Raw genomic sequence first — 15,989 nt, forward strand, 5'->3', positions numbered from 1 at the left:
TTATTTTCCTTTGAGTGACGCTTGTTATGGCCATATTCCCTAGTAAGGGTAGCCTAGGCTACCTTAGCTTTCTTCGTATTTCTTGATTATCTCCAGATTCGTGTCCATATACTGTAAGTCATCTTCTTACTTCTCTCTTTAACATCACTAGCAATCTTGGGACTCATGGATAACAAATTCAAGTTTGAATTAAGCACTAAAATGCATAATAAATACAAAAGCGCTTTCACACGAGATCAAGTCTTTAGGCAGCCATCTTTGTGACCCTGTGTGCCTACCAATAGCAGAGTACCATCTTCGTGATCTCAACACTTTGACCAATAGTAGACCAGTATCTTAGGGAGTCAAGATGCCGACCAATAGCAGACCAGCTTTGTAGTGACGCTTTGCAGCAGCGGCAGTTTGACGCCATCAGAAAATAAGAGCAATTCCCTAAAAACGCCTCAAGAGGGAGGCAAAACAACAAAACACAACCAACCCCACAGGTTATGACAGTTGTTGATGTTAATCATAAAGCGGGATAAATGCCTTGAAAAGGGGACGAAAAAACTCAGTATTCCACATCGTAACGTGAAAAAAACATAAGCCAGGGAAGCCACTATACAGTGGTACCTCTGCTTACCAATGTCTCTAGTTCTGAAAAATTCACCTCATAAAATGCCTTTTCGGGAAAATATTATCTGAAGTTACGAAAGAAAATTCAGGATACGAAAGGAAATTGTTGGTGTGTACTAATGAGACACGAGACACCAGTACTCGTTGCAACAAAACTGTAAGGTAATGCATCAAGAAAACCCGAGATGTCTACTTATTACGATTTTTGATGCATTTTTATGAGTTTTAAGTTTAAGTTTTTAAGTTTCTTGCACAATGTTTACTGTGGTCTTGCAATTTTCATCTGTATGCGCTTCATCCACACTTCTGACAAAAAATCTACACCGAAGAGTTAGAGTTAAACTTACATGCTCAAAATAATGCAAAAAAATATATTATTTCTCCTGTGGACTTGTAAATGATTGGTCGGCATCTTGACTCCCTAAGATACTGGTCTACTATTGGTCAAAGTGTTGAGGTCACGAAGATGGTACTCTGCTATTGGTCAGCACACGGGGTCACAAAGATGGCTGCCTAAAGACTTGATCTCGTGTGAAAGCGCTTTTGTATTTATTATGCATTTTAGTGCTTAATTCAAACTTGAATTGGTTACCCATGAGTCCCAAGATTGCTAGTGATGTTAAAGAGAGAAGTAAGAAGATTACTTATATGGAAACGATCACTGGAAATGTAAAATAAATATGTACAAATTAAACATCCTAAAAAGCACCATCCCGAGGCAAACAAGTGAACTGCATATTGTCAACTCCTACAATTAGTATGATGATGATGATGATGATTATTATTATTATTTGCACGATGTGTTTTGAATTCCATTATTATTATGCACTAATATAATTCTAATATGTTGCATTTTTGGGCTTGGAATGAATTAGGCTATTTACATGTTAAAGGTGTCTCTACTTGAGAAAAATTTAGGTTACGAAATGACTTCCGGAACGAGTTAATTTTGTAAGTAGAGGCACCACTGTACTGTACGTTCAAACAACTTTTCCACTTAAAAAATACCTACTCGATATTGCCTACACAAGATGGACCGGATTGTTGGGAGCACTGTTGATTCTTAAGAAAATTGAAGGGATTTATTTGCATCTTATGGTACGGAATATACGCTGTGTTGTGTTGAATCTACCCTGACAGGTAATTTATCCCAAAAGTTACTTAAGTAAATGTAAGTGTCCCGGTGCGCCAATCCATTACCATACTGCAAATTTCAGTGTAATCTGACAAGCTCCTGGAAGTGTCAAGCGCGAGTACAAAAGACGGCGTGCTGACTCAGCACTTTATAAAAAAAAAAGTAATTTCTTTAACACCTCTGATGCCCGATGCCAACCTCCAAAAAAAGACTGCGAGGATCATCAGCGTCATTATTCACTTGGCATTAGCCCACATTGTTTTCATCAACCTATGACTCATTATTTCCCAGTTTTGTTTTGTTTTTTTAAGTGGCTGACAGTGAGGAGGAAGCCTTTAAAAATGGTTGCTTTTGGATCGTGTTGGCTGTGTGTTTTTCACACATGAACGCTCATGCCTAACAGATGGTCCTCAATCCAGCATGTTTACTTAGGAAGGATATAAGGAACAGGCGAGGGAGGTAAATAGGTGGAGGGATGGGCAGAGCAGATGGAGAGGATCAAGAAAAGAAGTAGTTAAAAAAAACACTATTATTTGTCTCATGCAGATTCACTGTGTGTGTGTGTTTTTTTTTAACACTAGAAAAGACAGATTAGCAGGGAAAAGGCTATGACTTTTCCTCCTCTGATGCTCACTTTCTCCACTTTCCCCTCGAGCTTTCTGTGTTTGCATGTCGAGGCCCCGCCGCGGGCTCTCCTTATAAGGAGCAACTCTGGTCAGGAATGAAGCCAGTACAAAAGCATTCCCATTTCATTTTTTCCTCAAGCTACACATCTTGACATGCGAAAGAGCTATGTTAAATACATGTGACAGCTGGCTGCCCTCCTAACATTTTTTCCCCTTGCCTGTGAACCCACCACTGACCCTGATTCTGCATTTCAATGTGACTGATTAGGGTCAACATTGCACTCGAGGCGACTTTTTTCACAATTTACTTGTTTGCAGTTTTGCCACCAGGGAGTGCTGTTGTGTTTACAATAAATGTACATATTCTGGCATACATAGTCATAGTACAAAGTGCAAATAATTTATAATTAAGTTAATCGGTTCCAGAGTTGGGATCGTCAAGCAAAATCGTCTTATGGCGGGCAATAGAAACCTATGCTAATAAATTCATGTGTGCAAAACCTCAGTTAAAAACATATCCATTTTATATACATATCAAAAATAGTATAGTAAGTACTCATATATAAGATGCATTTATGTAATAAAATAACCATAAATTAAAAAGATGTAAAGGAAAAATGACACTTACCTTTGGAGTGACGTGACTTGAGCTGGTTACGGCTATATTCCCTAAAGAGAATAGGCTAGTTTATGCTAGCCTTCTTCATATTTCTTGATTATCTCCAGCTTCATTTCCATACTAATCACCTTCTTACGTCTCCCTCTAACATCACTAGCAATCCTGGGATCCATGGCAAACCAATTCAAGTTGGAATTAAGCACGAAAATGCACAATAAATACGATATTGTAAGCACTCACACAAGATCAAGTCTTTAGCATTTCGGCATCTGAGAGACACAAAGATGTCGACCAATAGCAGACCAGCATCTTAGTGACGCTGTGACGCTGGTCAATAAGCAGACCAGCATCTTAGTGACGCCGACCAATAGCAGACCAGCATCTTTGTGACATATGGAGTGACACATATGTATGACGTACGTATGACGGCGAACCCTAAAGCACACATTATTTACCATATTTTCCGGACTATAAGGCGCACCGGTATATAAGCTGCAGCAGCAAGAATTGAGCAAAAAAACATCTTTTGCCACGGATAAGCCACACTGGACTATGAGCCGCAGGTATATTGTGGTAATATGAAACTTAAATTTTCCTCATATATGTTTTTAATTGTCTACCAACTGCAACATCCTCTCTTTCGCAGACTGAACATAATTGCATATTTAGTCCCAACATTATATTTATAGAAAATGGATGGATGGATATTACCAACAGAATACTGCAGAAAATACACTTAAATATCAGTTCAAACTCAAAATCAATACAGTGGGCCCCCGTGTTACGAACTTAATCCGTTCAGCGGCTACGCTCGTAACTCGAACTGCTCGTATGACGGGCAATCCAAACCTATGTTAATTCGTGAATGCGTGCAACGCGTGCAAAAACCTTAGGTAAAAACATCACGACTTTATACACATATTAAAAATGAGTAACATAACCTACTGTACAGTTAAATTAAATAACATAAATATACAAAGGAAAAATGACATTTACCTTTGGGGCGACGTGACTTGAGCTGGGTGGAGACGGAGGGGAGCAGAGACCAACCCGCAGAATTTATTGATTTATTTTCTTAAACGGGAACTTTTCTCAAAACTAGAACATATCACCGGCGATTTCCTTCTCTTTAATCCATAATAGAAGAAGCCTCTCAATTTTGTTGTCGATCGAGGTCCGTCCCCCGGCAAGGAAAGTCTTGCCCTTAGAAGATTGCCGAGCGGTTACGGCCATACTCACGAGCCATGCGTGCGCCTCCTTCGTATTTTTTTTTTTATTATCTCCTGCTTGGTTTCTATTGTCATCATCCTCTTACTTCTTCCTTTACCGCCACTAGCAATTTTAGAAGCCGTGTCTAACAGATAAAGTTTGCAAAGTCTTAACAACATTCCTTCCTTCCGTTTTTGACTCATTTTCTCTCCTTCCTTCCGTCCTGTCCAGCTGTGCCATCAAGCTAGATAAAGGCGTTCGGCCAATAGCATATCGGCATTTCTGTGATTGACGTGACGCCGGCCAATAGCATCTCCGTGAGTGAGACCGTGACTGACACCGTGACTGAGACAGTGACTGTGACATTGTAAGAGCAATAGCATATCAGCGTTACCGTGTCATGCATGAGCAGATGCTTTCGTGAATGTAGCAAAGCGAGGTCAATTGTACGTCCACATTGACTGGCAACGCGTGGCGTAATCATAGTTAAAACCATAACGAATTTACACACATATTTAAAATTAGTACCATAATCTACTGTGCAGCTAATATAACAAGCATGGATAAACAAAGGATAAATGACATATTCCTCTGGGGCGACGTGACTTGAGCTGAGTGGAGACGGAGGTGAGCAGAGACCAACCCGCAGAATTTATTTATTTTCGTAAACAAGAACTTTTCTCAAACTAAAACATATCACCGGCGATTTCCTTCTCTTTAATCCATAATAGAAGAAGCCTCTCCATTTTGTTGTCGAGCGAGGTCCGTCCCCCGGCAAGGAAAGTCTTGCCCTTAGAAGATTGCCGAGCGGTTCCGTCCATACTCACGAGCAAGGTTAACTATGCACGCGCCTCCTTCGTATTTTTTTATTATCTCCTGCTTGGTTTCTATTGTCATCATCCTCTTACTTCTTCCTTTACCGCCACTTACAATTTTAGAAGCCATGTCTAACAGATAAAGTTTGCAAAGTCTTCACAACATTCCTTCCTTCCGTTTTTGACTCATTTTCTCTCGTTCCTTCCGTCCCTACCAGCTGTGCCATCAAGCTAGATAAAGGCGTTCGGCCAATAGCATATCGGCATTTCTGTGATTGACGTGACGCCGGCCAATAGCATCTCCGTGAGTGAGACCGTGACTGACACCGTGACTGAGACAGTGACTGTGACACTGTAAGAGCAATATCGTTCTACGTTCCCGTGAGAAGCTTTAACTACTGATTTTGATGACGTGACAAAGCGAAAATATTAGAACAAATACAATGGCCGGCATGTCAGATTGCTCGTAAGGCGAATGGTCTGTGCGTAAGTGGGGGACAAAAAACTCTGCGGACCACGCTCGTAAGTCGAAATGTTCGTAAAAGAGGGTGTTCGTAAACCGGGGGCCGACTGTACTTCGATAGCAGTCTGTCTCCTGTTGTTTAATTGATAGATTACTTTAGTGAACATTGCACACACTGCAAATGAATAATATATACGATCATAAATTTTTAAATACAATCATATTTATTGTATACCACATATCAAATTTACACGTCACAAACTTTTATACAAGATCTTATTCAATTTAGAATTAAAAAAAACAAAACAAAACAGTATTTTTCGGACTATAAACCGCGACTTTTTCCTCATTTGAGCCCTATGGCTTATTGTCCAGTCCGGCTTATTTGCTTTTTTTTTTCCCCACCGGTCAAGCAAATGTGTGTATCTGCTCAAGGAGTCAGTTTATGGAACAACTATGAAATAGAACTGCAAAGATGTGAATCAATGGCTGTGCTCAAAAAGAGTTTTAAAGAGTATATTTATTAAAATATGAAATATATTATTAAAAATATTTTTTAAACATGTCTAAATTGAATAAGATTATTCTGCCATTCAAATTGTAGTACCACCTTTGTTGATTTAGATTTGTACATAGACTTAGAGCACCCTCTTCTGGTTACTTTGAAATATTGTTTTTCTCAGTAGACGTGAGTTATCCAATGTGGCAGCACGCAAAGACGACAGGTTATGGCTAAATGTCATATTCATAAATGTAAATTTACAGTCAAAAAGTCATGCTTTCTTGTTTTTAAGAAAGAATTTACTCATTTTATCTATTCTATTCAGCACTCCGTGAAATGAAAAGCAATTAAAACTATAACTGCTTGCTCTATATTAATCATATTTATTTACTGTATTTTCCGCACTATAAGGCGCACCCAAAAGCCTGATTTTTTTTTTTTTAAAAGCTGACAGTGCGCATTATAATCCGGTGCGCCTTATATATAGATGAAATTATGTGCTGACTGTATAAACTATAGTTTATGCCTGAAAAAATCCAGTTCACACCGACCTGGCCCGAGGGTATTAAAGCCGACACGGCCCGGCACGATTAATTAATACTTGATTTGCAGGCCCAACACGTTTTTTTTTTTTGTGTGGCCCCACACTCATGTTTGTCGTTTAAATTTCCCTGACTTTCGTTTATTCGTAACTTCTTTGTGCTCCATACCGTAACAGCGGGTCAAGCACGCCGAGGAAAAAATTAAAAAGGCAGCGGCGCCAGCCTTCACCCGCGCTTGGCTCTAAACTCATATTGTTGTGGGTTTGTCGTTTAACTTGTCGTTGATTCCTAACTTCTTTGTGCTCCATATCGTAATAGCCATAAAAAATATGTAATGCACGCCGAGGAAATAATTAAAAAGACAGCGGCACAAGCCTTCACCTGCGCTTGGCTCCAAACTCATACCGTTACATGTTTGTCGTTTAAATTTCCCTGACTTTCGTTTATTTGTAACTTCTTTGTGCTCCATAACGAAATAGCTGGTCAAAAATATATAATGCATGCTGAGGGGAAAATCAAAAAAATTGCGGTGCAGTGTTCACAAGTGCATGGCTTGATCTGGATCTATTCTGTGCTCTGCGGCTCCTGTTTAGTAGTTAAATAACAATTACCAATAACGCATTCTCTGTTTTATCTGATTTTTTTAATAACAAATATTTCTTAGTATAATATCCAGACAACGCTTATATTGTATTGTTGAGTTTGAAGTGGGCTCGATACCCCACAAATGACCCAAGGAGAGGTGTATATAATGACACAGGAGTCCGAAATTTAGTTTTACCACTGCAGTGGGGAGAGCTCAAAGGAAAGCATGACCGTGTGTCAGCCTTGTTGCAAAGTCTCTCTCCACGAGCTCTTGGGCTACAGCCTTTTATTGAAAAGTTGTTGCTGAGTCGTGGCGGGTCTCATGATTCAATCTGTGGCATCACATGGCTATTGAGCAAATGGCAGGCTCCGGTCGCCCTTTGAACATTGTTTCCAACTCACACATCCTCATGTCTGTGCATAGACAATAGGGAGCTGTTGAAGAGAGGATGTTGCAGTTGGTAAACGATCTAAGAAAAAAAAAAGAAAAATATGTACGTCTACTTACTGGACTGGACTGTATGATGCGAGTGGGCATGGAGGGCATTCTTTAATTGCTCATAAACGCCTCCTGGACTATGGTCCTCAGGAATGCCACCATTTGCTTTGAAACACTCGACCCATGCTTGCCTTATATTCCTCGAAAGGTTCATTTTCTTTTTGCGCTGATCTCCCAATAGCATTGTAATTAGCTCTTATAACAATAACAATATAATAATAGTTGTTGAAAGTTGATTTATATTGCATTTTTCTGTTGTTAATGTTAAAAAGGATACATGTGTAGGTATACTTAAACAATTTGCATCAATAATAATATTATTTACATTCAGTGCATCGACTGGGGAGGTGGGGGGGGGGCACGGAAAGTTTTCTCTTTTCTAGGGGGGGCCTGGCAAAATATAGTTGAGAAACACTGTCCTAAAGTGACCGATATCACATAATTCACAAATTTTCATTCATGGGGCTCTGAGTAATGTGATTTTGGGTACTTATCCCGTCGTTTATGAATAGCTGAGGTGAAAAGCGTTGTCCAGGACCAATAAGGGAGAACGATGCATCTGTGATTGACATGTTTGTAGGAGCGAATTCACAACATTTCACTTAACAGAGTTACTTTAAATTTAATTTTTTGTAATGGCCAAGAGCTAGAAAGTTATTTGTTTGTGGGTTATTTTGGCTCACTGCCCAATGGACATTTATGTTACTGTCCCTTTAAGGCAGAGGGAAAGGTGCATAATACTGGCCCTTTAAGAGCCTTAGGCCAGCATCTCAGGGGCAGTTGAGATTGATCACAGATTAGAGAACACGGTTTCTTTACCGTAATGTTTGCCTTTAATTTAAAGTACAGTATTTTTATTTGAAGAGCTTTGGAACTACTATGGAATTACATTTATTATTTTATTGAATCAAAGATAGACCTGTGGATTCTTTTTAAAATTTTATTTATTATTATTTACTATTTTTGTTTGTTTTCAACACGTTTGTCATTAATATTATTTTTATATCTTGAGTAATAAGTTTTTTAGACATGACAGTGTGATGTATATAGCACTTGTCCCCATGGCAATAAACGAGCCACGTTGTGAAAAAAAAATCTCACTCACTATCACCGCTTGTTCTTCTACTTGCATATACTCCAATAGTCATTCCATCTTAAAAGAAGCGCATTTCTTTTTTACTTTCGCTGGATGAGTGGATGTGTCGCTGCTCGTTCATTTCGCAAAGAAAAGAGGTTAGCATGTGCATCTCTTAATTCCGCACTGTTTGCTAGCTAACTTGCACTGGGTGTATATGCAGGGAACGTTTCTGTCCATGCGTTTGATTGTATGAATAGCGTAAGTGAAACTTATCGTATCATTGGCTGGACACGTGTAAATCGCTGTCACGATGCAAAATGGTACAGAAAACAATATTATTGGTCTAATTAATCAGATAAGATGAGGTCTAATATTAGATATCACTCAATATGTTTATATTACATTTTGTTTTATGCGCAGCATAGCTTTTCTTGTGCGCTGAGAACATGCGAGCAGTGTGCAATTGCGCACATGCACAGCTTAGAGGGAACACTGCACCTCAGTGACTTTAGCCTCAGAGATGGGAGAACGCACCTCGGAGTCCAAAGACTCTGCTTCCTCAGAGGAAGACGTGTTGGTGGGATTGAGGAGGTCTTCAAAGTATTTTGCCCATCAGTTGACAACGTCCCGAGTTGAGGTCAGCAGTGCCCCATCTCCACTGTACACAGTGTTAATGATGTACTGCTTCCCCTTTCTGAGACGCCGGATGGTGGACCAGAATTTCCTCAAAGCTGTCCGGAAGTCGCTTTCCATGGCCTCACCGAATTCCTCCCACACTCGAGTTTTTGCCTTTGCCACAGGCACCGACCACCTTACGGCCACAACTCCGATCAGCTGCCTCGACAATGGAGGCGCGGAACATAGTCCACTCAGACTCAATGCCCCCCGCCTACCCTGGGACGTGGGAGAAATTCTGCCGTAGGTGGGAGTTGAAACTCCTTCTGACAGGGGACTCTGCCAGACGTTCCCAGCAGACCCTTACGATACGTTTGGGTCTGCCAGGTCTGGCCGGCATCCTCCCCCATCCACCATCCACCATCCCGCCACCATCAGAGCCAACACACCACCAGGTGGTGATCATTTGACAGCTCCGCCCCTCTCTTCACCCGCCTGTCCAAAACATGCAGCCGCAAATCCGATGATACAACCACAAAGTCATTCATTGAATTGCGGCCTAGGGTGACTTGGTGCCAAGTGCACATATGAAGACCCCTATGTTTGAACATGGTGTTCGTTATGGACCCTGATATTTTCATCTAAAGATATTATCACCCCTATAAAAAAAATATTCTTGAGGCCTCACTGATTTGATTACTATCTGTACAAATTTGGGTCATTTTATTTGTTGTGCATGCAACAAGGAGAATGTGATGCAGTTTTCCTCTATGCGAGGGATTTTCTTGTAATTTGTCCGTCTTAAACTTCTCTTCAACCGTGTGAGTGGGCGAACTTGTCAAACTGCTAATGGCCATTTTGCACACAACCACACACTGTAAATGAGTGTGTGGGGGTAAATATGTGTACGCGTTCGTACGTATGTATATGTTTGTGTTTGTGAGCAAGGAGCGGAGCATAAGCGTGACTCAACCAGTGAGCGAGGGATGAGATGGAGGAGTAACAAATTTATATTAAAGGACAGATGAGCAGTGGCTTCAGGGTATGAAAAGGCAGGTTGGGAACAAGTGTCACACATTTTTTTAGTGCCACTCTTTTTTTTTTTTTTTTTTCTTCAAATCTGCCATGATCAGCCATGATAGAAATTCATCTTGATGAACATTTTTTTTTAACTGATGACTGTCTGAACTTTCTTAGCAAAAATCTTAATCAATCGATTAATCAATCAAACAACCACCACTTGAGCTCAAATCTTATCTTAATCCTTGTTATTGCTATATAAATCATCTGAGCAAAGGATAACTGGTCAATGTGTTATCTAATCAGTCGATTATTCGATAAACCATTTAATCCCTATATATATAAATATATAGGGATTAAATCGTTTATATATATATATATATATATATATATATATATATATATATATATATATATATATATATATATATATATATATATATATATATGTATATATGTATATATATGTATATAGGGGGTCCTGGGGTTACAATGGTCTCGACTTACGATGTTTCGAGGTTATGAACGCCCGCAGTAAACAATTGGCCATCTCAATGGAAGTGAAATTAGATGTTAAGTTGTTGCAATCGTTCGAGTGCTATGTTCTGTTGTTGACGTAATAAAGGTGACGGTTGAGATGGACCCTGCCTCCCCGCTTCTACTCTTGCTGGCGGCAGGCATGTCTGCATAGCTTGGCTTGTAACAGAATGACGCGAGCGTGCACGCTGGGGCGAAAATGGCCGCAGCTTTTTATGGTTGCACGGCCCTTCAAAACAAGAGCTCTTCAAAATAAAATGTGGTGCAAGACCAAAGTCTATCCGACAAAACGGGGGCAAAAAGGGGCAGAACAATAGTACAATACTTTACAGTACAGTACATATAGAGTAATCTATTTATTTTATTTATTATTTTGTAGCTATTATTCGAATGATGTTCTGACTTCCACTGAAATTCCCGTTACACCACGTCTTAAGAATGGATCCACGTCATAATATGAGGATGTTTATATATATATAAGATGTAGCATTTGGTCTTCACCGTCTACAACTAACTAGTGACTAAACATGTAATTGCCGCATGGAATCGGGAGGCATTTGATGAGTTAGAAGGTGAACAAAGATGACTCTTCAGAAACACAGAGGAAAAATGTGTTTTCTGACCTTTGCTGATTTTTTTTTTTCTTGGCAAACGGAACACACTCCACTTGTTCTTGCCTTTTCACATTGAATCTTTTGTATTCCCATTAGTGTTTTTAAATGCTTCCTAATGGAGGCCTCAATTAATTCCCCCCCCTGCATCTTCTTCTCTCTCAAGTGGTCTGGCATTTCTCAGCTGCGCATTCCAGCTGTGAATGCCGACGTGAGATCCGGCACAAATGCATGGACTGTATATGCGTTCTTACCATGCGGTTTTGTATGCTTGATGAGAGCAACTGTGCAGTTGCATGCCCTCGCCGTTAATTTATCCCGGAATTGTGTGGCAGAGGAAGTGCTGTCTTTTCCAAGCATATTTCAACTAACAAACATGAATGCGTGCATGTGAGCGTCGCTGAATGCAAGCTGGACTGCTTCTATTTAGGATGGGTTTTCATCAATGATTTTTATTTCTTATTGATTTAATACTCTTGATTTCATCTCATGCATTATTTATTTGTTCAATGCAATGTAAATTACTGTGATAAATTGCACTTACCTTTGATCAATGATCATTTCTTTGCTCAAAAAACAGCCAAATGTGTCCAGTTTTATTATAGGCATTTTAATCATCACCATTGTACGATCGTGCCTTGAAATATACATTACCAGATAAAATTTTGGCAACACCTTAAAATGCTAATTATTGCAAACAAATTAAGAGGTTAAAAAAAAAAAAACTCTAGAAAATTTAAGGCTGTGAATTGAATGTCATTCAAGGTCATAAAGTAGCATGAACATCATAAAACCTGCACACATGCAAAGGTGTTAGCTCGGAAAATGTGCCTACTTTGAAAAAAATTAAGTTGCACAACATTGAAAAAAGTCATTTCAGATCACAAAAAATCATCCACATCATCAAATTGATTTATTATAATCCTAAAATGTGTAAAGCTGGCTACATTAAAGAATTTAAATTGCACCGAAATATAACTAAAATAATTTCAGGTCAAAAAGCATAATCCACATCATGAAACTAAATGAGAGTATATCAATTTGTGCAAAGCTGTTATCTAGGCAAAAGGTTGTCTCTTTGAAGATCATAAAGCATCATCCACATCATGAGACTGATTGAGAATACTGTATACCAAGATGTGCAAAGCTGTTATCTGGGCAAAATTTGTCTCTTTGAAGATTATAAAGCATCATTCACATAATGAAACTGAGAATCTAGTAAGGTGTGCAAAGCTGTTGTCTAGGCAAAGGGTTGTCTCTTTGAAGATTTTAAAGCATCATCCACATCATAAATGAGAAGATATGAAAATGTTCAAATCGGATATCTTGACAAAAAAGTGCCGACTGAAGAATCTAAACTGCACAACAATTCATTAAATGTAATTCTAAGTCATAAAGCATCATGCACATCATAAAGCCTAAACTTACAATTTGCTTTGTAGTCTGTATGACTTCAAAAATGTTTTACAATGTACGAGAGGGAAAAAAAAAGACTGAATTTGAAGCTGTTTCTAATTTTGTACCGCTTGTACATAATGTTTTTAAAGCTATATTGTTCTTTCTCCATTGATTTATGACATTTACAATGTCGCATCATTTTGCATTTACCAGCATCTTCAGTGCACCATCCAAGCCTTGCAAGACGAGCTCCGAATCCAGCGCGATCTCAACCAGCTTTTCCAGTCCGACTATTCCGAGACCGGCCACCTTGGATCTCAGGCCATCTGTCCGCAGGAAATGACAGAGGAGAGCTTCCTGCGTCTCCATGGCGAATATGAGCGGCAGGTCAAAGAGCTCTTCCTTTTGAGGAAAACAGTGGAAGAGATGGAGCTAAGGATTGACACTCAGAAGCACACCTTAAATGCAAGGTAAACATTCAACTTTCAAGTCATTGGGGTCCTTTTTGAGTATGTATATGAAAATGTTTGTCAACTAGGGCTGATTTTATTTTGAAAAACACTTCAAGCTAGCCGGATTTAGTCCAGACAATTGCACATCTTGTTATTTATCAGCCAGATGTATGATGTGGATGATGCAAGGTGCAATTTAGATTCTTCAAAGTAGGCAACGTTTGTCCACAGATAGCAGCTTTGCACATATTGGTATTTTCTTAGTAAGGTTTATGATGTGGATGGAGATTTATGACCCAAATTAACTTTCAATTAGATTCTTCAAGCTTGGCACATTTTATAGAGATAACAATTTTGCAAATCCTTTATTTTCGTCCAGAACAATGATGTGACTGATGCTAAATGACTTGGAATAACTTTCAGCTGTGCAGTTAGATTCTTTAAAGTAGGCCCCTTTTTTCCAGATAACAGCTTTGCACCTATTGGTATTTTCTTAGGCAGCTTTATGACATGGATGGGGATTTATGACCGAAAGTAAGTTTTAATTTATAGTTTTACAGTTTAATTTCTTCAAGCTCGGCACACTTATTTACTATTATTTTCTCTGTCAGACCTGGAATAACTGTGAATTAATAATAGTGCAATTTATATTCTTTAAAGTAGGCAACTTTTTTCCAGGTAACAGCTTTGCACATACTGGTATTATAGTTTAATGATGTGGATATTGCCTTATGACATGAAATAACTTTCATCTTTTAGTTTTGCAATTTACATTTTTAAAACTAGGCACAGGTTGTCCAGATATTTTCTCTGATTTATGTCTAATTTATGATGTGGATGACACTTTATGACTAGAAATAACTTTCAGTTTATAGCTTTGCAATTTAGACGCTTCAAAGTAGGCACTTTTTTCCTAAATGACAGCTTTGCATATCTTTGTTATTTTTAAGTCATATATATGATGTGAATGATGATTTATGAGTTGGAATACTTTTTACTTAATGTCTGTGTATTATTACGCGTTAATAGGTTTAATTTCTTGACCGTAATGTGTTTGAGACAATTTGGACTTAAAGATATTGTACTGTAGCATATAAACAAAAGTCTACTGACTGTGTGAAATGAACAACGTAAAGCCTTTTCTCTTTGGCCACAGGGACGAGTCCATCAAGAAGCTTCTGGAAATGCTGCAGAGCAAAGGCCTGTCATCTCGCGCCACCGAGGAGGACCACGAGCGGACGAGGCGACTTGCCGACGCCGAGATGACAATCCACCAACTGGAGGGCTTACTGGAGCAGAAGGACAAGGAGATGCTGCTTCTCAGAGAGGTGTGTGTGCGCAGTGGTGGAGGAGGAGAAAGTGTAGTCTTACATCACAGCCAATTGAGGCTCATCAGCTATCAGCTGTCATGTTCACTCTTTTACTTCCTGTTTCCTGTCAACCAGCTTCTTTAATGCAACAACCCCCCCTAGTGGCAAACTAAAGGACAAAATTAAAGGCTTTATTTGCACCTTATGGTATAGAAAATACGGTATTGTCTTATATATATATATATATATATATATATATATATATATATATATATATATATATATATATATATATGTATATATATATATATATATATATAATATATGTATATATGTATATATGTATATATATATATGTATACAGTCGGCCCCCGGTTTACGAACACCCTCTTTTACGAACATTTCGACTTACGAGCGTGGTCCGCGAAGTTTTTTGTCCCCCACTTAAGCACAGACCATCGCCTTACAAGCAATCTGACATGCCGGCCATTGTATTTGTTAATATATTCTCGCTTTGCCGCGTCATCAAAATCAGTAGTTAAAGCTTGTCACGGGAACGTAGAACGATATTGCTCTTACAATGTCACAGTCACACGGTCTCACTCACGGAGATGCTATTGGCCGGCGTCACGTCAATCACAGAAATGCCGATTTGCTATTGGCCGAACGCCTTTATCTAGCTTGATGGCACAGCTGGTCGGGACGGAAGGAAGGAGAGAAAATGAGTCAAAAACGGACGGAAGGAATGTTGTTAAGACTTTGCAAACTTTATCTGTTAGACACGGCTTCTAAAATTGCTAGTGGCGGTAAAGGAAGAAGTAAGAGGATGATGACAATAGAAACCAAGCAGGAGATAAAAAAAATAAAAAAAATACGAAGGAGGCGCACGCATGGCTCGTGAGTATGGCCGTAACCGCTCGGCAATCTTCTAAGGGCAAGACTTTCCTTGCCGGGGGACGGACCTCGATTGAAAACAAAATTGAGAGGCTTCTTCTATTATGGATTAAAGAGAAGGAAATCGCCGGTGATATGTTCTAGTTCTAGAAAAGTTCCCGTTTAAGAAAATAAATCAATAAATTCTGCGGGTTGGTCTCTGCTCCCCTCCGCCTCCACCCAGCTCAAGTCACGTCGCCCCAAAGGTAAATGTCATTTTTCCTTTGTATATTTATGTTATTTAATTTAACTGTACAGTAGGTTATGTTACTCATTTTTAATATGTGTATAAAGTTGTGATGTTTTTACCTAAGGTTTTTGCACGCGTTGCACGCATTCACGAATTAACATAGGTTTGGATTGCCCGTCATACGAGCAGTTCGAGTTACGAGCGTAGCCGCTGAACGGATTAAGTTCGTAACACG

General features: G+C 39.1%; 1 protein-coding gene and 1 long non-coding RNA gene across 16 annotated transcripts in view; one reads left to right on the plus strand and one right to left on the minus strand.

Moving 5' to 3' along the window:
* erc1b (ELKS/RAB6-interacting/CAST family member 1b) overlaps positions 1-15,989 on the plus strand; it is a 160,975-nt gene that overhangs the window by 21,573 nt on the left and 123,413 nt on the right. For all 15 annotated transcript variants that reach the window (XR_015864143.1, XR_015864144.1, XR_015864145.1 and 12 more), the window contains 2 exons: positions 13,083-13,339; positions 14,478-14,649. Coding sequence is in view for 11 of the 15 variants with exons in the window: in XM_088406153.1 (XP_088262279.1) it covers positions 13,083-13,339; positions 14,478-14,649 (429 nt within the window). In the remaining 4 variants the exon portion in view is untranslated. The remainder of the gene's footprint in view (positions 1-13,082; positions 13,340-14,477; positions 14,650-15,989) is intronic.
* On the minus strand, positions 12,061-14,750 carry LOC148405815 (uncharacterized). Its single transcript, XR_015864147.1, has 2 exons — positions 14,435-14,750; positions 12,061-13,271 (listed from the first exon to the last, which is right to left on the minus strand). It is a non-coding gene; the product is annotated as an uncharacterized LOC148405815 (long non-coding RNA).

The sequence above is a fragment of the Hippichthys cyanospilos genome, chromosome 22, assembly GCF_059441005.1.
Source record: "Hippichthys cyanospilos isolate Australia breed blue-spotted pipefish chromosome 22, RoL_Hcya_1.0, whole genome shotgun sequence".
NCBI lineage: Eukaryota > Metazoa > Chordata > Actinopteri > Syngnathiformes > Syngnathidae > Hippichthys > Hippichthys cyanospilos.